This window comes from Lepisma saccharinum, chromosome 1, assembly GCF_977018435.1.
Source record: "Lepisma saccharinum chromosome 1, izLepSacc3.1, whole genome shotgun sequence".
NCBI lineage: Eukaryota > Metazoa > Arthropoda > Insecta > Zygentoma > Lepismatidae > Lepisma > Lepisma saccharinum.
The window spans coordinates 55,328,180-55,344,252 of record NC_139229.1 but is presented as its reverse complement, the minus strand read 5'-3'; the positions used below and the strand labels follow the sequence as shown (position 1 = coordinate 55,344,252).

The 16,073-nt window shown below is 37.1% G+C and overlaps 1 protein-coding gene across 4 annotated transcripts in view; it reads right to left on the bottom strand.

Moving 5' to 3' along the window:
* The window catches only part of LOC145995342 (membralin), a 264,860-nt gene that overhangs the window by 224,632 nt on the left and 24,155 nt on the right, over nucleotides 1-16,073 (bottom strand). For all 4 annotated transcript variants that reach the window (XM_083131956.1, XM_083131967.1, XM_083131960.1 and 1 more), the window contains exons 6-8: nucleotides 13,381-13,434; nucleotides 7,451-7,565; nucleotides 3,296-3,539 (exon numbers count right to left, since the gene is read on the bottom strand). In XM_083131956.1, the coding sequence (XP_082988082.1) occupies nucleotides 3,296-3,539; nucleotides 7,451-7,565; nucleotides 13,381-13,434 (413 nt within the window). The remainder of the gene's footprint in view (nucleotides 1-3,295; nucleotides 3,540-7,450; nucleotides 7,566-13,380; nucleotides 13,435-16,073) is intronic.

The following is a 16,073-nucleotide window of genomic DNA, read 5'->3' as shown; positions in this document are numbered from 1 at the left end:
ATAGTCATGAAACAAAGTTTAAGATTGATATGAGAGATTATGCTTCTATGGCTAGGAAAGTTTTGTCAAACCTTTCTGCAAAACATACAAATGCCAATGTGAGCTTCAAGGAGTCCACTCCTACTTCTGTTTCAGTAAAAGGACACTAATGGGTGAGGCATCAGGTTGTTTGCTTCTCAAGCAGTACCCTCTGTGAAAAATCATATTGCTTTGTTATCTAGATGTGAACTCCTTACAAGTTAAAGCCACTGGCAAAATGCAGCTCTGTGAACACAGTTCCTTTTCTTATTTTAATATACGCAAACAATTACAAGTGACACAGTTACCAAAACTTCCAAGAAAAAATATTTCAAATGCAATGTCTTTGAAAAACAACGAGTGTATGGTTAAATCATTCTTTTATACATTTATCATTATTGTATGTAAAAGTAAAACATATCAGAAAAAAATGCTGGTTGAAAAGTAAAAACCCATATTTTAAGTTTTTAACACTTTCTGGTAGGGAATAGGGTGTGATGCGAGTAGGATATGGTCGCCGTATTTCCGTTGCATTTAAATTTAGTTGCCCGAACCTTATGCGATTATCGTTGCACAAGCTTGGAGATAGTTCTATTTTTCGCCACCAGAGAGCATCTTATATTGGTTGGGTAAAGGCTTACCGTTATTTCGTTATTTTTTTTATAACGTGCACAGCGCATGTTTATGCTGATTTTTCAAAAATACAAAAAAGTACTTAATTTTTCAATAAATATTACAATGTGTAAATTATAAAAATGTAACATCTAATTGAATTATCTATTAGAACAGAATCTAAGCTTTCATTTGATAAATAATACATTGTGATACTATTAATAGTGTATTTTTCTGTAGTTTTTTAAAAAATGCCCTAAAACGTCCGTCCGTCAGACCGGAAAGTGTTAATAATATTGCATATTTTTCTTGCGAAAATCCACTTCATTAAAAAGTGTTTGTTACAAATACTAACAATTAATGTTTTGTTTTGCAAGTCCGGTATGTTGGACCCTGATATATGTACAGGGGATGGACAAAAATATGGAAACACCTGGTATAAAACAGGTAGCAATTTCAAACACGATTTGCGTCTGAATGATAGGTGGCGCTGTGGTCACTGGCACTTCCTGCGAGGTATACACCCTCGCCAACCTGACAGATGGGCCAGTTACAGTTCAGCGACCGGTCCGTACAGGTTATCGTGAATCATGTCTGAGCTGACAGAGTTTCAAAGAGGGCAAATTGTGGGTGCGCGTATGATGGGAGCTTCCGTGACGAAAGTAGCGGAAATGTTTGGTGTATCAAGAGGCACAGTCTCAAATATCATGACTGGCTACGAGACTTCCGGAAAAACCGCATCAGCGAAGCACCAGCGTGGACGCAAGTGTGTGTTGCGTGACAGAGACAGACGCACATTAGGTAGGATTGTGACCAAGCAGAAGATCACCACGGCTCCAAAAGTCACTGCTGAGCTGAATACAGTGCTTACAAACCCTATTAGCATCAAAACAGTCAGAAAAGAACTCCACAAGCAGGGTATTCATGGCAGATTTGCAATTTCCAAACCACTCGTGACTGTTGACCATGCTGCTAGACGGAGACAGTGGTGCAACGCCCATAAATTCTGGACAATGGAGCAGTGGAAGACTATAATCTGGTTGGATGAGTCATCCTTTACATTGTTTCCAACTGCTGGCCGAGTGTACGTGTGGAGAACGCCAGCACAAGCGTACGATACAGACTGATGTTACCGAGAGTGAAGCATGGCGGTTTTTCAGTGATGATTTGGGCAGCCATCTCCTGGTATTCTGCCGGACCCATCATCACCCTGCATGGGCATGTCACTGCCAGGGACTATGTAACCATTTTAAGTGACCAGCTGCATCCAATGGTGCAAACTTTGTTCCCAGATGGTGATGCCATGTTTCAAGATGACAGAGCTCCTGTTCATACAAATCACATCGCCCAGGACTGGTTTGATGAGCACAAAGATGAAGTGTCACATCTGCCATGGCCTCCACAATCACCAGACCTCAATATTATTGAGCCCCTGTGGTCGGTTTTGGAGACAAAGGTGCGAGCCCGCTACCCACCACATCGTCTCTACAACAACTTGCAGCTGCTTTGGAGGAAGAATGGTACATCATCCCTTTGACAACCATACGCGACCTGTATTTGTCCATTCCACGTCGACTGCAGGCCATTCTGAGTGCCAAAGGTGGTCCTACTCGATATTAATAAAGGTAATGTGCATTTCTGCAGGTGTTTCCATATTTTTGTCCATCACCTGTATATAAAAGGGTAAAAAGTCAGAACTGAAATATCATCTTTGATTACGAAGAAATGGTGTGTTAATTGCAGTCATGTGGTGTTGGCTGCTTAATCGACCACCAGGTGTCTAGGGCATAAATAGTGTGGTTGCCTCAGTGGCTCTCAGGCATAAAAGGTTATATATTATACCAGGCCTAGTAAACATGCCATATTTGTGAAAGAGCACTTTTGTATGCAGCCGTGGAATACAGAGTGAGCAGTGGTACTGTAGCATTACAAGAGGTGCAACAAGGAGGGAGTGAGTGATGCAGGAGGCACGCGTTTGTGCAGTGGGAAACTTCTTGTCATCTGATTTGTGAGTAACAATGCAGTTTGGCACTGTAATCGTTGCAGAAAAAACAGGTAGTGGTTCAATCAAAAGAACATATACCTCTCAACACAAGCAGCTTCCCACTCCTATGCTGCTTACTGGCAATGAGATAAAATGTGTAGGCAGCAAGTTGCACCATACAGTGTGTTCATTGAATGAAGAAAAATGTTGAACAAGAATTTTGGATTTTGATATTATTATTCATATTTTAAGCACAAAATGTGTTGAAATTTGAGAAAAAGGGCATAATTCACATTTTAAGCCAAATTTACGTTAATTTGTTATTTCAAATTCGTGAAAAATGTGATTGCAACATGTTACTGCACATACACAAACACTATTTTACAACAATTAACATTTCTCAGTGTTATCGTGTTTGCAAACAATCAAGGTCCATAGTGATAATGTATCAGCCAATACAAATAGAGCACCAACTGTTCTGTAGAATTCTTAAGGAGATTTCACAAGAAACATGAGTCTCATTTTACTTGAGCATTGCATAAATCAAATGCAGCCTCCTCAGGATGTTATGATGTAAAACATTGCTGTTGATTGGTTCGTTCCCAAATGATGTGTGTCTGATATCACTCTGATGTGAAATTTCCCTTAGCAATTATTAATTATTATTGTACAAGTACTCACCTCAAGTAACCTTTGTTATCCTCCTGCTCTGCCAATGTTTTTATGCTGGCCATTAGGAGGTCATCATAGCCGAGAAGCTGGTCTAAGACAAAGCGACTGAAAGCATCACCAAAGCAAGCATCTCTACTAGGATCAAGAGTAACTATTTTCACTGGTATGTTAAGCCTCTGTCTAGTACTTGGAGACAGTCTTAGAAATCCATATTCCAAGGAATATTCAACTATGTATTCATCTTCAGGCCATACTGAAAATTAAGATTTAAGAATAAGTTTTGTTTCTTACAAATAGTATTAGATAATGATTCTATATAAACTAATGCAAAATATTTCTTAAAAAAAAAGTTTGGAACTGATAAATTTGAATAACTGGTACTCTCTTAAATGTCACATAATTATATAATTGAATCAATATGTTTTTTACAGCAATACCAGTAATTACATAATAATCACTCGGACAATATCAATCCTACACAGCACTCAAAATTGCAAATACGATAAATTAGGAAATTTACTTGATCACATAAAATACAATTTTAGTATTTTACAATACTAAATTTATCTCCAGAACACCATTGTTTTCTTCCATGACTGACATTCATACAGTGACAATTTCTATAACAATGCATTATGAATGATTTAAAGGGGAAAAAAAACTAATTGCTATGAATGATCCTCTGTCAATGTTATCACTGAGTACTGCTGACTTTTTGACTATATAATTTCTTTGGCTGATAACTGTCAACAAAGGTTAATATTTATGTTACATATAATTATCATTATTGTAAGTTTTTCATGTTTAATTTTGTATAATTACTTCCACTTTCATTTCATGAATTTCTTTCAATACAAACTGGGAGAAATTAGTCTTCCCTTTTAAAAGCTAGTATCACATATATTCTTCCCAAGTACACGAATATATATTCAAAAATTGTAAATATATTCATGTATGTTAATATAATTTGGTATGTACAGTCACGGACACTTCTAGGATGTAATGATGATCTCATTGAAAGTCAATGGGGCTGTTACAACCCAGAAATGTCCATGACTGTACATCTGACCAGAACACCTTCTATGTGATAACTCATGACAGATTTGAGAACTTTAGATCTAAATATATTATATAAATATTATATTTATACAGTGGAGTGCGGTGCTAAATCAGGCAGGGGAACAGGTGACCTGCATTGCCCCCCCCCCCCCCCACCTCCCATGCCTGTCGTAATATAATGCAGTAGACAAATTAAAATTCAACCCTTACTGAAATGAACTAAATAAATATACAATACATATGTTACAAATTGTCAGAAGTGACATACATGAAGAACGTTAAAATTATGACAATAACATTGTTAAAGCAAATATGATATAATGTAAAGAAAACATTAAAAACAAAATTGTTGATGCACAAAATAGAAAAAAATAATGAAAGCAATTTATGAGTGATCAGAGGAAATAAATGTTTGGTCGAATCCTGTTTCATCTCTCTATTTGTATATTACGTTGACATTTTTATGTAGAGTTGAGTATTCTTGTAATTCAAACGTCCTCAATGAAATAATTACATTCAGATGGCCGAGTTTTTTCATGACGTCCGCTAGATTTGTAGAAATTGTGACAAAACCCGAACTGTTCCAAACTCCCTTCTCAGGAACAAACAAGGACAACAATAATTTGCCGCTGGAAGAGTATCCAGTTAATCATTTACAGAGTTGTAGTAACTTCAGGCACGTATCGAAGGGGGGGGGGGGGCTTAGGGGGCTCGAGCCCCTCCCGGATGTATTCGGTTTACACTAGATAAAATTAGATTTTTTGTTTCTTGTGGTGTGAAATAAAATAATCTGACGTTAATTTAAGGAGAAATAATTATCGATGCAAGACGGAGAATGTTCTACGTATAACCCTATTATTGTAAATAGCAGGTATTCAAGGTGGGCATCAGGGGCTCGAGCCCCCCTCCTTTCAGGATATTTTTCTGTTTACACTAGATAAAGTTACGTAGGTTTTTGGCTTCTTGAATAATGCGATGATAATTTGAGATAAATAATTATCGAGACAAGACGGAGGATGTTCTATAACCCTGTTATTGTTAATAGCACGTATCCAAGGTGGGGATCAGGTGGCTCGAGGGACCCCCCCCCACCAGGATTTTTTTTTAGCTTACACTACATAAAATTAGGTTCTTGTCTTCTTGAATGATGTGACGATAATTTAAGGAGAGAAATACTTATCAAGGCAAGACGGAGAATGTTCTATAATCCTGCTTTTGATAATATTGCACGTAAATTTTTCTTGCTCTTTCGGTGTTGTCGCAGCGAACTTGAACACTATGTAGAGACTTGTTAGCATTTGGAAGCTGCACAACAAAGGTAGAGCCACACGTAGGGCGATTCGTTGTAATTTTTAATCTGTGGAAGGCGCGAGAGGGAACGTTATTGAATAAGAGAAGGAGTCGAACAACTGGCAATATTAACGAATAGTTTTTATATACCCTCATTATATAGAATATAATGAAGGTATAAATACGCGGCTTCAATTTCGCGGTTGATCTGTACAACAGAATCTGTTAATAAGACTTCAGAGGTAAGTGTGGCAATTCATGCAGTCGATTAGTGATCAGTCAGTGTCCATTGGTTGCTTTATAAGATCTAGTGATTCGAAAATGAAAAGGACTAAATACCATAAAGTAACAAAGTCTAGTACTCGTTCTAGTTTGGGTCCAAAGCTGAAGACATTGACGACAGCGGAACTTCCGGAGCATAAGATCTGCAAACATAACATGGGAGGACAAGACACATTAGTGGTGTTCAGGCTCAAATCAGAGTGAAATATTCGAGAACTGTCAGCATCCAGTTTGCAGCCCATAGTTTGAATTCCATGTTGTCGAGTGGATTGTGCATCCCGTGCATGTGTAACAGCTTCGTAAAAACACTTCTGATACATCGATGTTTTGATGCCTGGAAATGGACAAACACACATACTGAGATGGTTCTGTTACAGCATGGAAACAGAGGAGTTGATAGATAGAAAGTGTTCTGATTTCACGTTCTGATGAAAATGACAGCTTTAAACAGTGGCAACGATTTGGGAGATAGTTGCTCCCCATATTTTGCCTGCACTATCACACTATGGCCTCTTAATGCTAAGCCTTGTCTACCCTCCGTTTTGGCACCCGATTGTCACCACTGGCCTTAAACATACAATTGTGAGATTTTATCTATAGCCCTTTAAAAAATTGTGTTCATCCCCCCCCCCCCCCCTCCCAAAAGGAATTCCTGGATACGTGCCTGAGTAACTTGTTTGAAAATGCCTTGTGTATGATTTCGTTTTAGTCTTTAATCCAGTTAGGATAGGTATTGGTTTGATGTCTTTTCTGTAAAGTTCAATGAACTAAAGCTTTGGCCTTCGTCTTCAGCCGGTCGATCATACAACATTCGCAACCCTACGCTCGCAACATTCGCTTTCTTGTCCTGCCGCTGCGTGCGTCTTGGGCCTTGGCTTGGGGCTGGTGGAACAGATGGATGCGAGCTGTTCCCTCGGAAGCTATTTCGCAGTGTTTAGCCAAAGCATTTAGCAGACGCTAAGACAATAGAACATTTTTCCAGTTCGTTATGAATGACAGACGCAATTTTGCAATGAAATTAGGAAAATATGGACTTACTACACTCAAAACTATCACTACGACGCAATTAAACTTTAGCACATAGCAAGAATTCGAAGGAAAAGGAATTCACTATGTCTCTCGCAGGGAACAGCTAGAGAGTTCAGCTTCCGTGGTGAGGATCGTTTACCTTCGCATGTGGTCGGAAATACTCAGCATCAGGCCGTAGAGGGATGAACGACGAGGGTTGGTGAAGTAAACAAATGCCCGGTCACGGTGAATGTTTTTCTTTGGCGTTACTTTTGGAAATGTTGATTTCGGGAGAAAGAAGTGTTCTTATTATGTTAATATAGATAATTTAAATAGCTTCAATGGGCGATAAGTAGGAGGGAACAGCCTGTTCCCTCTGTTCCATGGAGGGACCGCCACTGTATTTATATATGTATATATTAATATAATTTGGTAGGTACATCTGACCAGAACACCTATGTGATAACTCATAAAAGAGTGGAGAACTTTAGATCTAAAGAATTAATTAACAACATTTAAACAAACCTGCTCTAACTAATTTCTCCACTTCTGACACAGATCCCTTAAGTGGTTGTATTATTATACTTCCTGATTCAGAAGAATCTTCACTTGTTTGGTTTACATTAACATCAGAAACATGCTGCAAAGGAAGAAAATTACAATATAAATAATTCCAGAAATAAACAAAAGTATTGAATTCATATGTAAAGAGGTCATTTCCAAAGATACTTAAAAATGCATAAATTGTGTTAGAATTGTATTTACTCTTTCGCCCATACTTCAGCAACTCATATTGTAGGAATTGAAGTTTTTCTGGAAACATGACTGGGAATGTATATATGCAGCAGCACCTAAATTGGAAACATGTTAGCCTTGGGGTACAGTGCCTTGCATACGTAGTGTGAAAAACAACCCAAGAAACTGGTTCCCAAGATGGATGACAACATAGATGGCAGTGCAATCAGTATCACAACTAATTTTCATATGAAAGTAATGCAACTTAGTTAGCTTTTGGAATATATTGAATATATTGCGTACATTTGTTTGTCTTGAAAGGCGGTAAGTGAATAGATGGAAACAGTTATATTTGTGGAGTGATTTGCAGTGATGAAATGGCATTAATTTGGAAAGAAAAGTAGAATAAAATAAATAAAAAGCATGCATAATACAAAAAGAAACATCACAATGTGATTCCGGACTTCAGGTGTTGGATTGTGTACTAGAGTTTATTTTTCTATGTTATTAGAATATAAATAGTATCCTGAGAGATATTTCATACCGAGGCGAAAACCACAAGTGTCACTTGGAAGCAAGCAGTCTGAATCAATGCAGTCTTTCGAACCATAGGGACACAAGCTCTGATTGCACAGTTTCCTCAAGGAGATATTAGACCGAAGAGGCACGTGACAAACGATACGGGGATTTCACACCAAAGTGACACAGGTTTTTCGGTCCAAGGCAGTTTTCAGATCGAAGCAACATGTGACACATGTCGCTTGGAAAAGAGCCAATCAAGAGCAACGTTTCACACCGTAGCAGCATGACGGGCAGCACAAGCCAGCGTTCGGTTGATTAAATTCTCAAGCTATAAGTGTCGCGTGCTGCTTGTCACTTTGGTGTGCAATCTCCCTAAAGCAAGACATTCATTGCATCGCGCATGAGCGAACAACAAACCACGGCAACACATTGCAAGCTATTGAGGAAATGGCCCAGTTTGAGCGACACACAAGCAACAAATCGACACGTGCGGCTTATCGTGTTGCATAGATCTGTTGTTGTAACTTGCAGTTTATCAAGTCGCCTAGATCTGTTGTAACGTGCAGTTTATAGTGTCGCCTAGATCTGTTGTAACGTGCAGTTTATCATGTTGCCTAGATCTGTTGTACGCACAATTAGCAGCAAACACTTGCTAATAGACTGAAGGCACCATGTCGCTTGTCACTTCATTGGGAACTCTTTAAGAGGAAAAATACATACTGAGTAATGAGTGATATGAAATTGTTTTTCATTATCAAACCCAACATAGAAGCTTGACTTAACGTGACTTGAGATTTTGAAGCATAAAAGAGCCAAGTTTCACCTTAAATGGAGCTAAAATTGACTTTCAAGGACCTAGATAAGGCTGGATAAATGTATGCGATAAATAAATGAATGTGCTTATCACCCTGCTGCCTTTAAATCAAAACCAGGGCATCTGTATCCTCGGAATTGTGGTTCCCTGGTTTTCCTTGTGTACTTATTTGTTTTATTTCATTTTGATTTACAGTAATTTATTATTTTAAAATATATAGTGGTATGAATTATTTGTGTCTGAAGTTGTCCCAATGGCCAGGGCAGATTCAGATATTTGGTTTTACAATAATAGGTTTTACAACATAAATGTACTTAAGAGATGCATAAAAAGAATACATAATATTTAAACGCATAATATCACCTACTTCATACGTAAACAATATATATCTAACAGGTAAAGAGGGAGAAGAATTTTGATAGACCCATAATGGTTGCAGAAAGGTAGGAGTTTGTTGAGGATTTCCTGGAAATTCTGGAAGTATAGGTTCCTGGAAACGTCAGGAAAGGAAGATTGTGTAGTTGTGAATGTATTAGTGTGTGATGTATGGAGTAACAAGCATTTGTTTAATTGGTTTCCTGGGAGTGAAGGGAATTGGGATTTCTAGGAAAGGATAATGAAGGTGAGTTTCACGTATTCAAGATTATTAGTAGGATATTCATACATTTATCACATAATGTGGAAAAATTTTAAATCAGGGAACATAACATTGGGATTCCATTGTATTTTAGGGAGCTTTCAGACCAAAGTGAAGAGCAACATAAGAGCATCAGTATATAAGAAAGCATTCAATACACATGCGTGAATAACCAACCAAAGAGACATGATGCACACCATTGAGAAAACAGCCTGTCCGAGCAACATGCAAGCAAAAAGCAGCACATGCAGCTTGCCATGTCATTTTGGTTTGAGAAGTTTCATTGATTACTGAGGGTTTGCTTCCAAGGGACACGTGTTACTTGTCACTTCAGTCTGAAAGCTCCCTTAACCCTTCCTGGACAATATTTAAAATATCAAGTTTTTCCCAGGAGACAGTGTTTTGTGGTTTTTCAAAAAATCATAGAAAATATGTTGTTAAGTGTATTATTATTTAACATTTTTTTTCTAAAATCTTTCAACAGATATACCTTCTGTCAAAAAAGTACCGGGAATTGTTAAATAAAAAGCCCAATTTTCATTTATTCATCAATATTTATTTTGTTGTCTTCAAAGTAAGCCCCATTTGATGCAACACAAATATGCCAGCATTTTTTCCAGTTTTGGAAAACTTTTTATAGGCACTTTCTGATATGGCCTTCAGCTCTTTCCACGAATTTTGCTTTATGGCTTCAATAGAGTCAAAACAGGTACCCCGGAGTGACAATTTTAGTTTTGGGAACATAAAGAAGTCACACGGGGCCAGATCTGGTGAATACGGTGGTTGATTGATGGTATTTATTGTGTTATTGGCCTTAATTCGGTCACAACTGTCGCTCTCTACGATGGCGCATTATCGTCGTGTAAAATCCACGAATTGTTCTGATGGATTTTCTCACGCAAACGCTTCAATATGGCCAAATAGTATTCTTCATTGACCGTCTGTCCCTCTGGAACAAATTCATGATGCACCAAACCACGAATATCGAAGAAAACAATGAGCATCACCTTGACTTTTGAGCGACTTTGACGCGGTTTTTTCGGTTTCAGCTCGTCTTTTGTCCTCCATTCTGATTACTGTTGACTTGTTTGCATGTCAAACTCGTAGACTCATGTCTCGTCACCAGTTATGATGCATTCCATGAATGTGGGATCAGAATTGGCGCGGTCTAAATAGACCTGCTCATGGTACTGTTTTTGAAGAAAATTCAGCTCTTTTGGAACAAGGCGTGCAGCGACGCGTCTCATGCCCAAAATATCCACCAAAATCGAACAAACAGATTTGTGAGAGATGTTAAGGTCACTAGCTATCTCTCTTAAGCTGGAATGGCGATTATCGAGCACAATTTCCTTCCCTTTTTCGATGTTTTCATCGGTTAAAGAGGTCAAAGGTCGTCCAGAACGAGGCATGTCTTCGACGATCTCTCGGACCTCCTTGAATGCTTTGTACCACTTGTAAGCCCATGTTTTTGATAAAACTGATTCACCATAAGTCTTTTCTACCATTTTTAACAAGCCAGCACACAAAATTCCGTTCGCAACACAAAATTTAAGGCAAACTCTTTGTTCAATAATTTCGTTCATTGTAAAAATTGTGATGGACTACTGAAGTGGACTGATTCAACCAGCTGCTGTACACAAACTGGTTGACAGATTGCGCTCATGTTTGGCATAGTAAACAAGTACAGTGCTACCAACTTACGGAAAAAATATTTTTAAAAAATCATTAGCATGGGCCTTTTAAATTACAAATTCCCGGTACTTTTTTGAGATTATATATATAATATATTACATTTTACATAAATTTTCACATTAATGTTTTTTTTGTAACAATTTTTTTTGAAAGTAAAAAAAATATACTCAAAATATATTTTGAATAGGCAATATAAAATAAATTCATGAAAATGACAAAAAATTTCTATTAGGATCAAAATCATTACTAAGTGCAAAATCCAAAGTAGAATCATAGTAAGAAATTTCAACAATGTGGATATACATTTTTAAATACTATTCTCAAGAGTATAAACAAAAGCACAACTTAATTCGACATGAGTACAATTCAGCAATGAAGAAAACTTGACATCTAGTGGTTGAAATATGAAAGAGGTGGTAACAACAAAAGTGCACAAAAGATGCAGTGTGATTATAGGGCGTCGTTCAATCACAATAGAATTTTATAGTGAATGACGGGCTATGCACATCACCCATCTTAATGGAGAGTAATTGTACAACAGGCCGCTCGTCCAAAGGTTCATCTCAAATGCACTACATACATACAAAAATGGGTCATATTAATAAAAACAACATTACTCATTTCTCAGTGTCCTGGAACATGAATGTACTCAATTTCGTATGAAGAAAAAAGCCAAGAGCCTGCTCGTATAGGAAGTACCTACTCCTCAGTGAGTACTTGCTCCAGTGGTGCATGTGCTCACACTTTGATACAAATAAAAGTTGATGTTCTCAGAAACCAAAGAGGTGCTTATAGATACACACGTAAGTGCATGTGCATGTGTGGATGTATGTACAAGGTGGTTACAAATAAAGTTCCCCTACTCATCTGGAGCCTATTCAAAGCAACAGATAGCAGTAAAACTTGGTGAACAAGCTATGAAGATCATGGGAAAGTGAATGCAGACAAAAAATAAATAGCTCAAATTTTAGCCACGAGATGGAAATGTGGTGCTGAAATAACAACTAGAAGTCATACATGCAAAACTTTATTTTCAGTTGATGTCAGTACTGCATTGTCTAATACATGTGTGCCATCAGCGTGAATGACTCGTTGGAAGTGTAAGACAGAATGATCAACGGTCACACAGAGAGTTCCGCGGGGAATGGTAGCGACATGCCATGTTATGCTTGCTTTCAGTCCTCACAGTCCGGATACATTCCTGATAAACACTGTCTTTCAGGAATCCTCACAGTCAGAATTCACATGGTTTAAGTCCGGAGCAAGGCTTCTGAAAATCCTCTGATGACATGATCATTGCAAAAATTGACACGATGCAGGCCATTCACTTGTCGACCAAACATATGGCGATGCTCCATCTTGTATGAAGGCAAGAACCACAGTCTGCACAAGGAATTGGGCATAGAGTGCAGTTGTAACAGAGCATGTCAGGCCCTCGAAGCAAAATGTGCAAATAATAATGTCTGTGGTGAAGCAACACCATACAGTAATGTATTCAGAATGAAACAGCTGTTTCAGCACCAGGTTTCCACCTGGTGGCAAAAAATTGGACTATTTTTTCATCCACATTCAATTCCCCTTGATCTGCATAGCCTCTACATCAAGTGTCATCACAGCCTGTTGCTCTGAACAAAATCCAGAGGGCTCTGAGAATGTGTACTTGAATTCTCCCGGTATGTCAGCAGGCCATAAAGAAATGTTGCTAGATTGAAAACTATGTGAGGAAGAAGCATGTGCTCATGAGCACCTGCTCATTTTTATTAATACAGCCAAATACTAGATAAACAAGCACTATATGCCTTAAATTGGAAACCTTCTGTAGCAAATACCAGTTACGTGGCTTGAAATGTTGCTGATTTTTAGAAATAGTGTGCTTGTTTATGTAATATATGTGATTCTATTGTTTTCAACAATAAGTGCAATAAGCAATGTGCACCATTAAAAATAAAAGTGTAATGAAAAGGTAAGTTTTTGGAAGCCATGTGTGTATATACAGAGTAAAAATGCACATGACATTGTTATTATGTAGTTTACAATAATGTAAAAGAACCTTACCTCTTCATTCACTTTCTTATCCTCAAATAATCCAGCATCTTGTGGGGCTTCTCCCTGCACAAAAATAAACAAATATTTAGTACATTTGAAAGTATGATACTTAAGTATTTTTACTTCAGAAAAGCTATTGAAAACATGTGTTTGTTTCATAAATATGAATAAAAAGAAAGACATGTCTTGTAAGTAATCTTTCCATAACTAAAACATAAAATATGTTTAAAATGTGCATCTATGAATGCAAAACAATTGTGAAAAAAGAAATTTTCAAACAAGTGAAATGTGGTAATAAATAAACAAAATGTGTAGACTACAGGTTATTATTTAATTTGCTTACCTTTAGTGGATTATACATAATTGCTTAAATACATTTTTTAAATAATTGGCAAATGTGTGTAGAGTTGTACACAAGAGAAGAAACAAATAACAAAGAATGTACATAAAATGGCAATGGATAATTGCAGTCCAGATATTATTCACCCCATAAATGTTGTCCATTAAAACTTTCTATGCAAGTGAAGTGGGATCGTTAGTATTAACATGAAGAACATCTCAAAAAATTTATTTAATGTACTTGGCAACACTCGGTGCCATGACGTGTTGTGCCAAAACAGTAAAAAAGTGAAAATGGTAACACTGCAGAAAAAGGCAATTTGTGTGTTGTGGTTTTTGGAAACAAAATCTCCTGTAACTGTTCAGCGTCATCAAAGGAAATAATACAAGGAAGATCCGCCTATGAAACAATCATTTCATGGAGTTATGGACTTGGTAGAATTGAGGTCCAGGATCGAGGAGGCTGTGGCACGTGGAGTGAATTCATCAATAGGCTTGATATTGTGAAAGCCATTCAGGATGCCCATGTAGAGGTTTATTAATAATGAGAAGTATGTTCACTAAAGATTCTTTGAGTCAATGAATGTACCATGTCTGTAATTTCCGAGAAACTTTTTACAGTACAGATATTTTGATCTGCTATGAGGTGAATAATTTATGGACACCCTGTATATCATTGTGACTCTTCAAGCATAAAGACTAGTTCAAATCCTTCTGGTCTGTTGCAGCTTCAGGTACGTGGTACAGAAGTCATTTTCATTTGAAATCATTACAAAAAAACAAAGAGCTTAAAATAACATTTATTTCGCACACAGTAGAAGTAATGTATTAAATATAAATTGTATGTCCTCTCTCTTTATTATACATTCGAAGATAAGAAACTGAATATTTGAATCAATTTGTATGTCTTATCTTAAATCCTCACACCACTTCAAATTTTCAAACACATTGCAAATTAGCTTTATCTCATCACTGCAGCAAATATTTAATCAAGGTGTATGATCAAGATGATACCATGGAACAATGGGAAAAAGAGGAAGTGTTTTTTCGATTAGCAACCAGAATTATCATTCTGTGCAAACATGTAGAGTTGTTCAATTAGAATGGATAAAATCTCTTGGTTTATCAATTAGGTGAGTTCAGGAAAAGTTTCTAAGCTTTAGGGAGCCACTGATTTGTCAATCACACAGCACAAGACCTGACATTAAAGATCACAAACTTTCCACTGTGTACTTATGAAGAAACTACACAGAAACGTCAGTATGTTGTGATGATGTTGGCATATGAACGTTGACCTGTAGTAGTCTCTTTCTGAGTAGCATCTATTATTCTCTATGCATGTTTTGGTGTGCTATCGTGATAATGTCTGGCTTGAATTAGAGTAATGAAGAAACATTAAAGTTGCTATAAAACTTACCAAGACATGAAGAAAATCAGAGAAGCATTAGTGCAAAATTTTGAGAATGATCGATGAAGTGTTACTAATGATGACGAATCAGGGCAGATATCAACAGGCAAAACTGAAGAAAACGTTGCATGTATGTTTCCAATAGTGCATGGAAACTGCTGACTAACTCTCAAAGTATGGCAGAGCAAAACAGAATAACACTTCGGAAATTTTAAACTGAAGATCTGTCATGAAAAATGTGTGTGCAAAATAGCTTTATCACATCACTGCAGCAAAAATTTAAACAAGGTATGATCAAGATGATGCCATGGAACAATAGGAAAAAAAAGGAAGTGTTCTTTCGATTAGCAAGAGCTCAACAATGAACAAAAGGAAAAAAAAAAGAAAAAAAAAGCCAGAGATAATTCTTAGCTACTAAAAGAAACAGCTGTATAGGAACACCCTCCATATTGACTGGATCTAGCCTGCACTTTTACCTTTTTTTCTAAACAATATAAATTACAATTTTACTTACGTTTCTTGCGAGTATGATACGTTTTCTTCAATTACAACGTTTGGAGAGATAACTTCTCTCTTCTTCAGGTTTCGGTGTTATAAGCAATTCATAAAGTCATAGCTTTGTCAAAATATTTCTTCCATAGTCAACAGTTATCTCAGAAGTTATCTCTCAAAATGTCGTAATTGAAGAAAACGTATCATACTCGCAAAAAACGTAAGTAACACTGTAATTTATATTGTTAATCTTGTGAGTAATTCCCATATAGTAAATATGAACACCTTTTTTTCTATTCACAAAAGTATAAGAAGTATTAAAATGAACGTATGTTGATGCCACCGATAGGTGTTCCACAAAACCATTTCCAAGGTTACTTTGAAGGGTGGACAAGGTGTTGGCATCTGTTGGCATCAGTGTATGCAGAGCTTCCCAAGAGAGTTATTTGAAGGGGGCCACAGA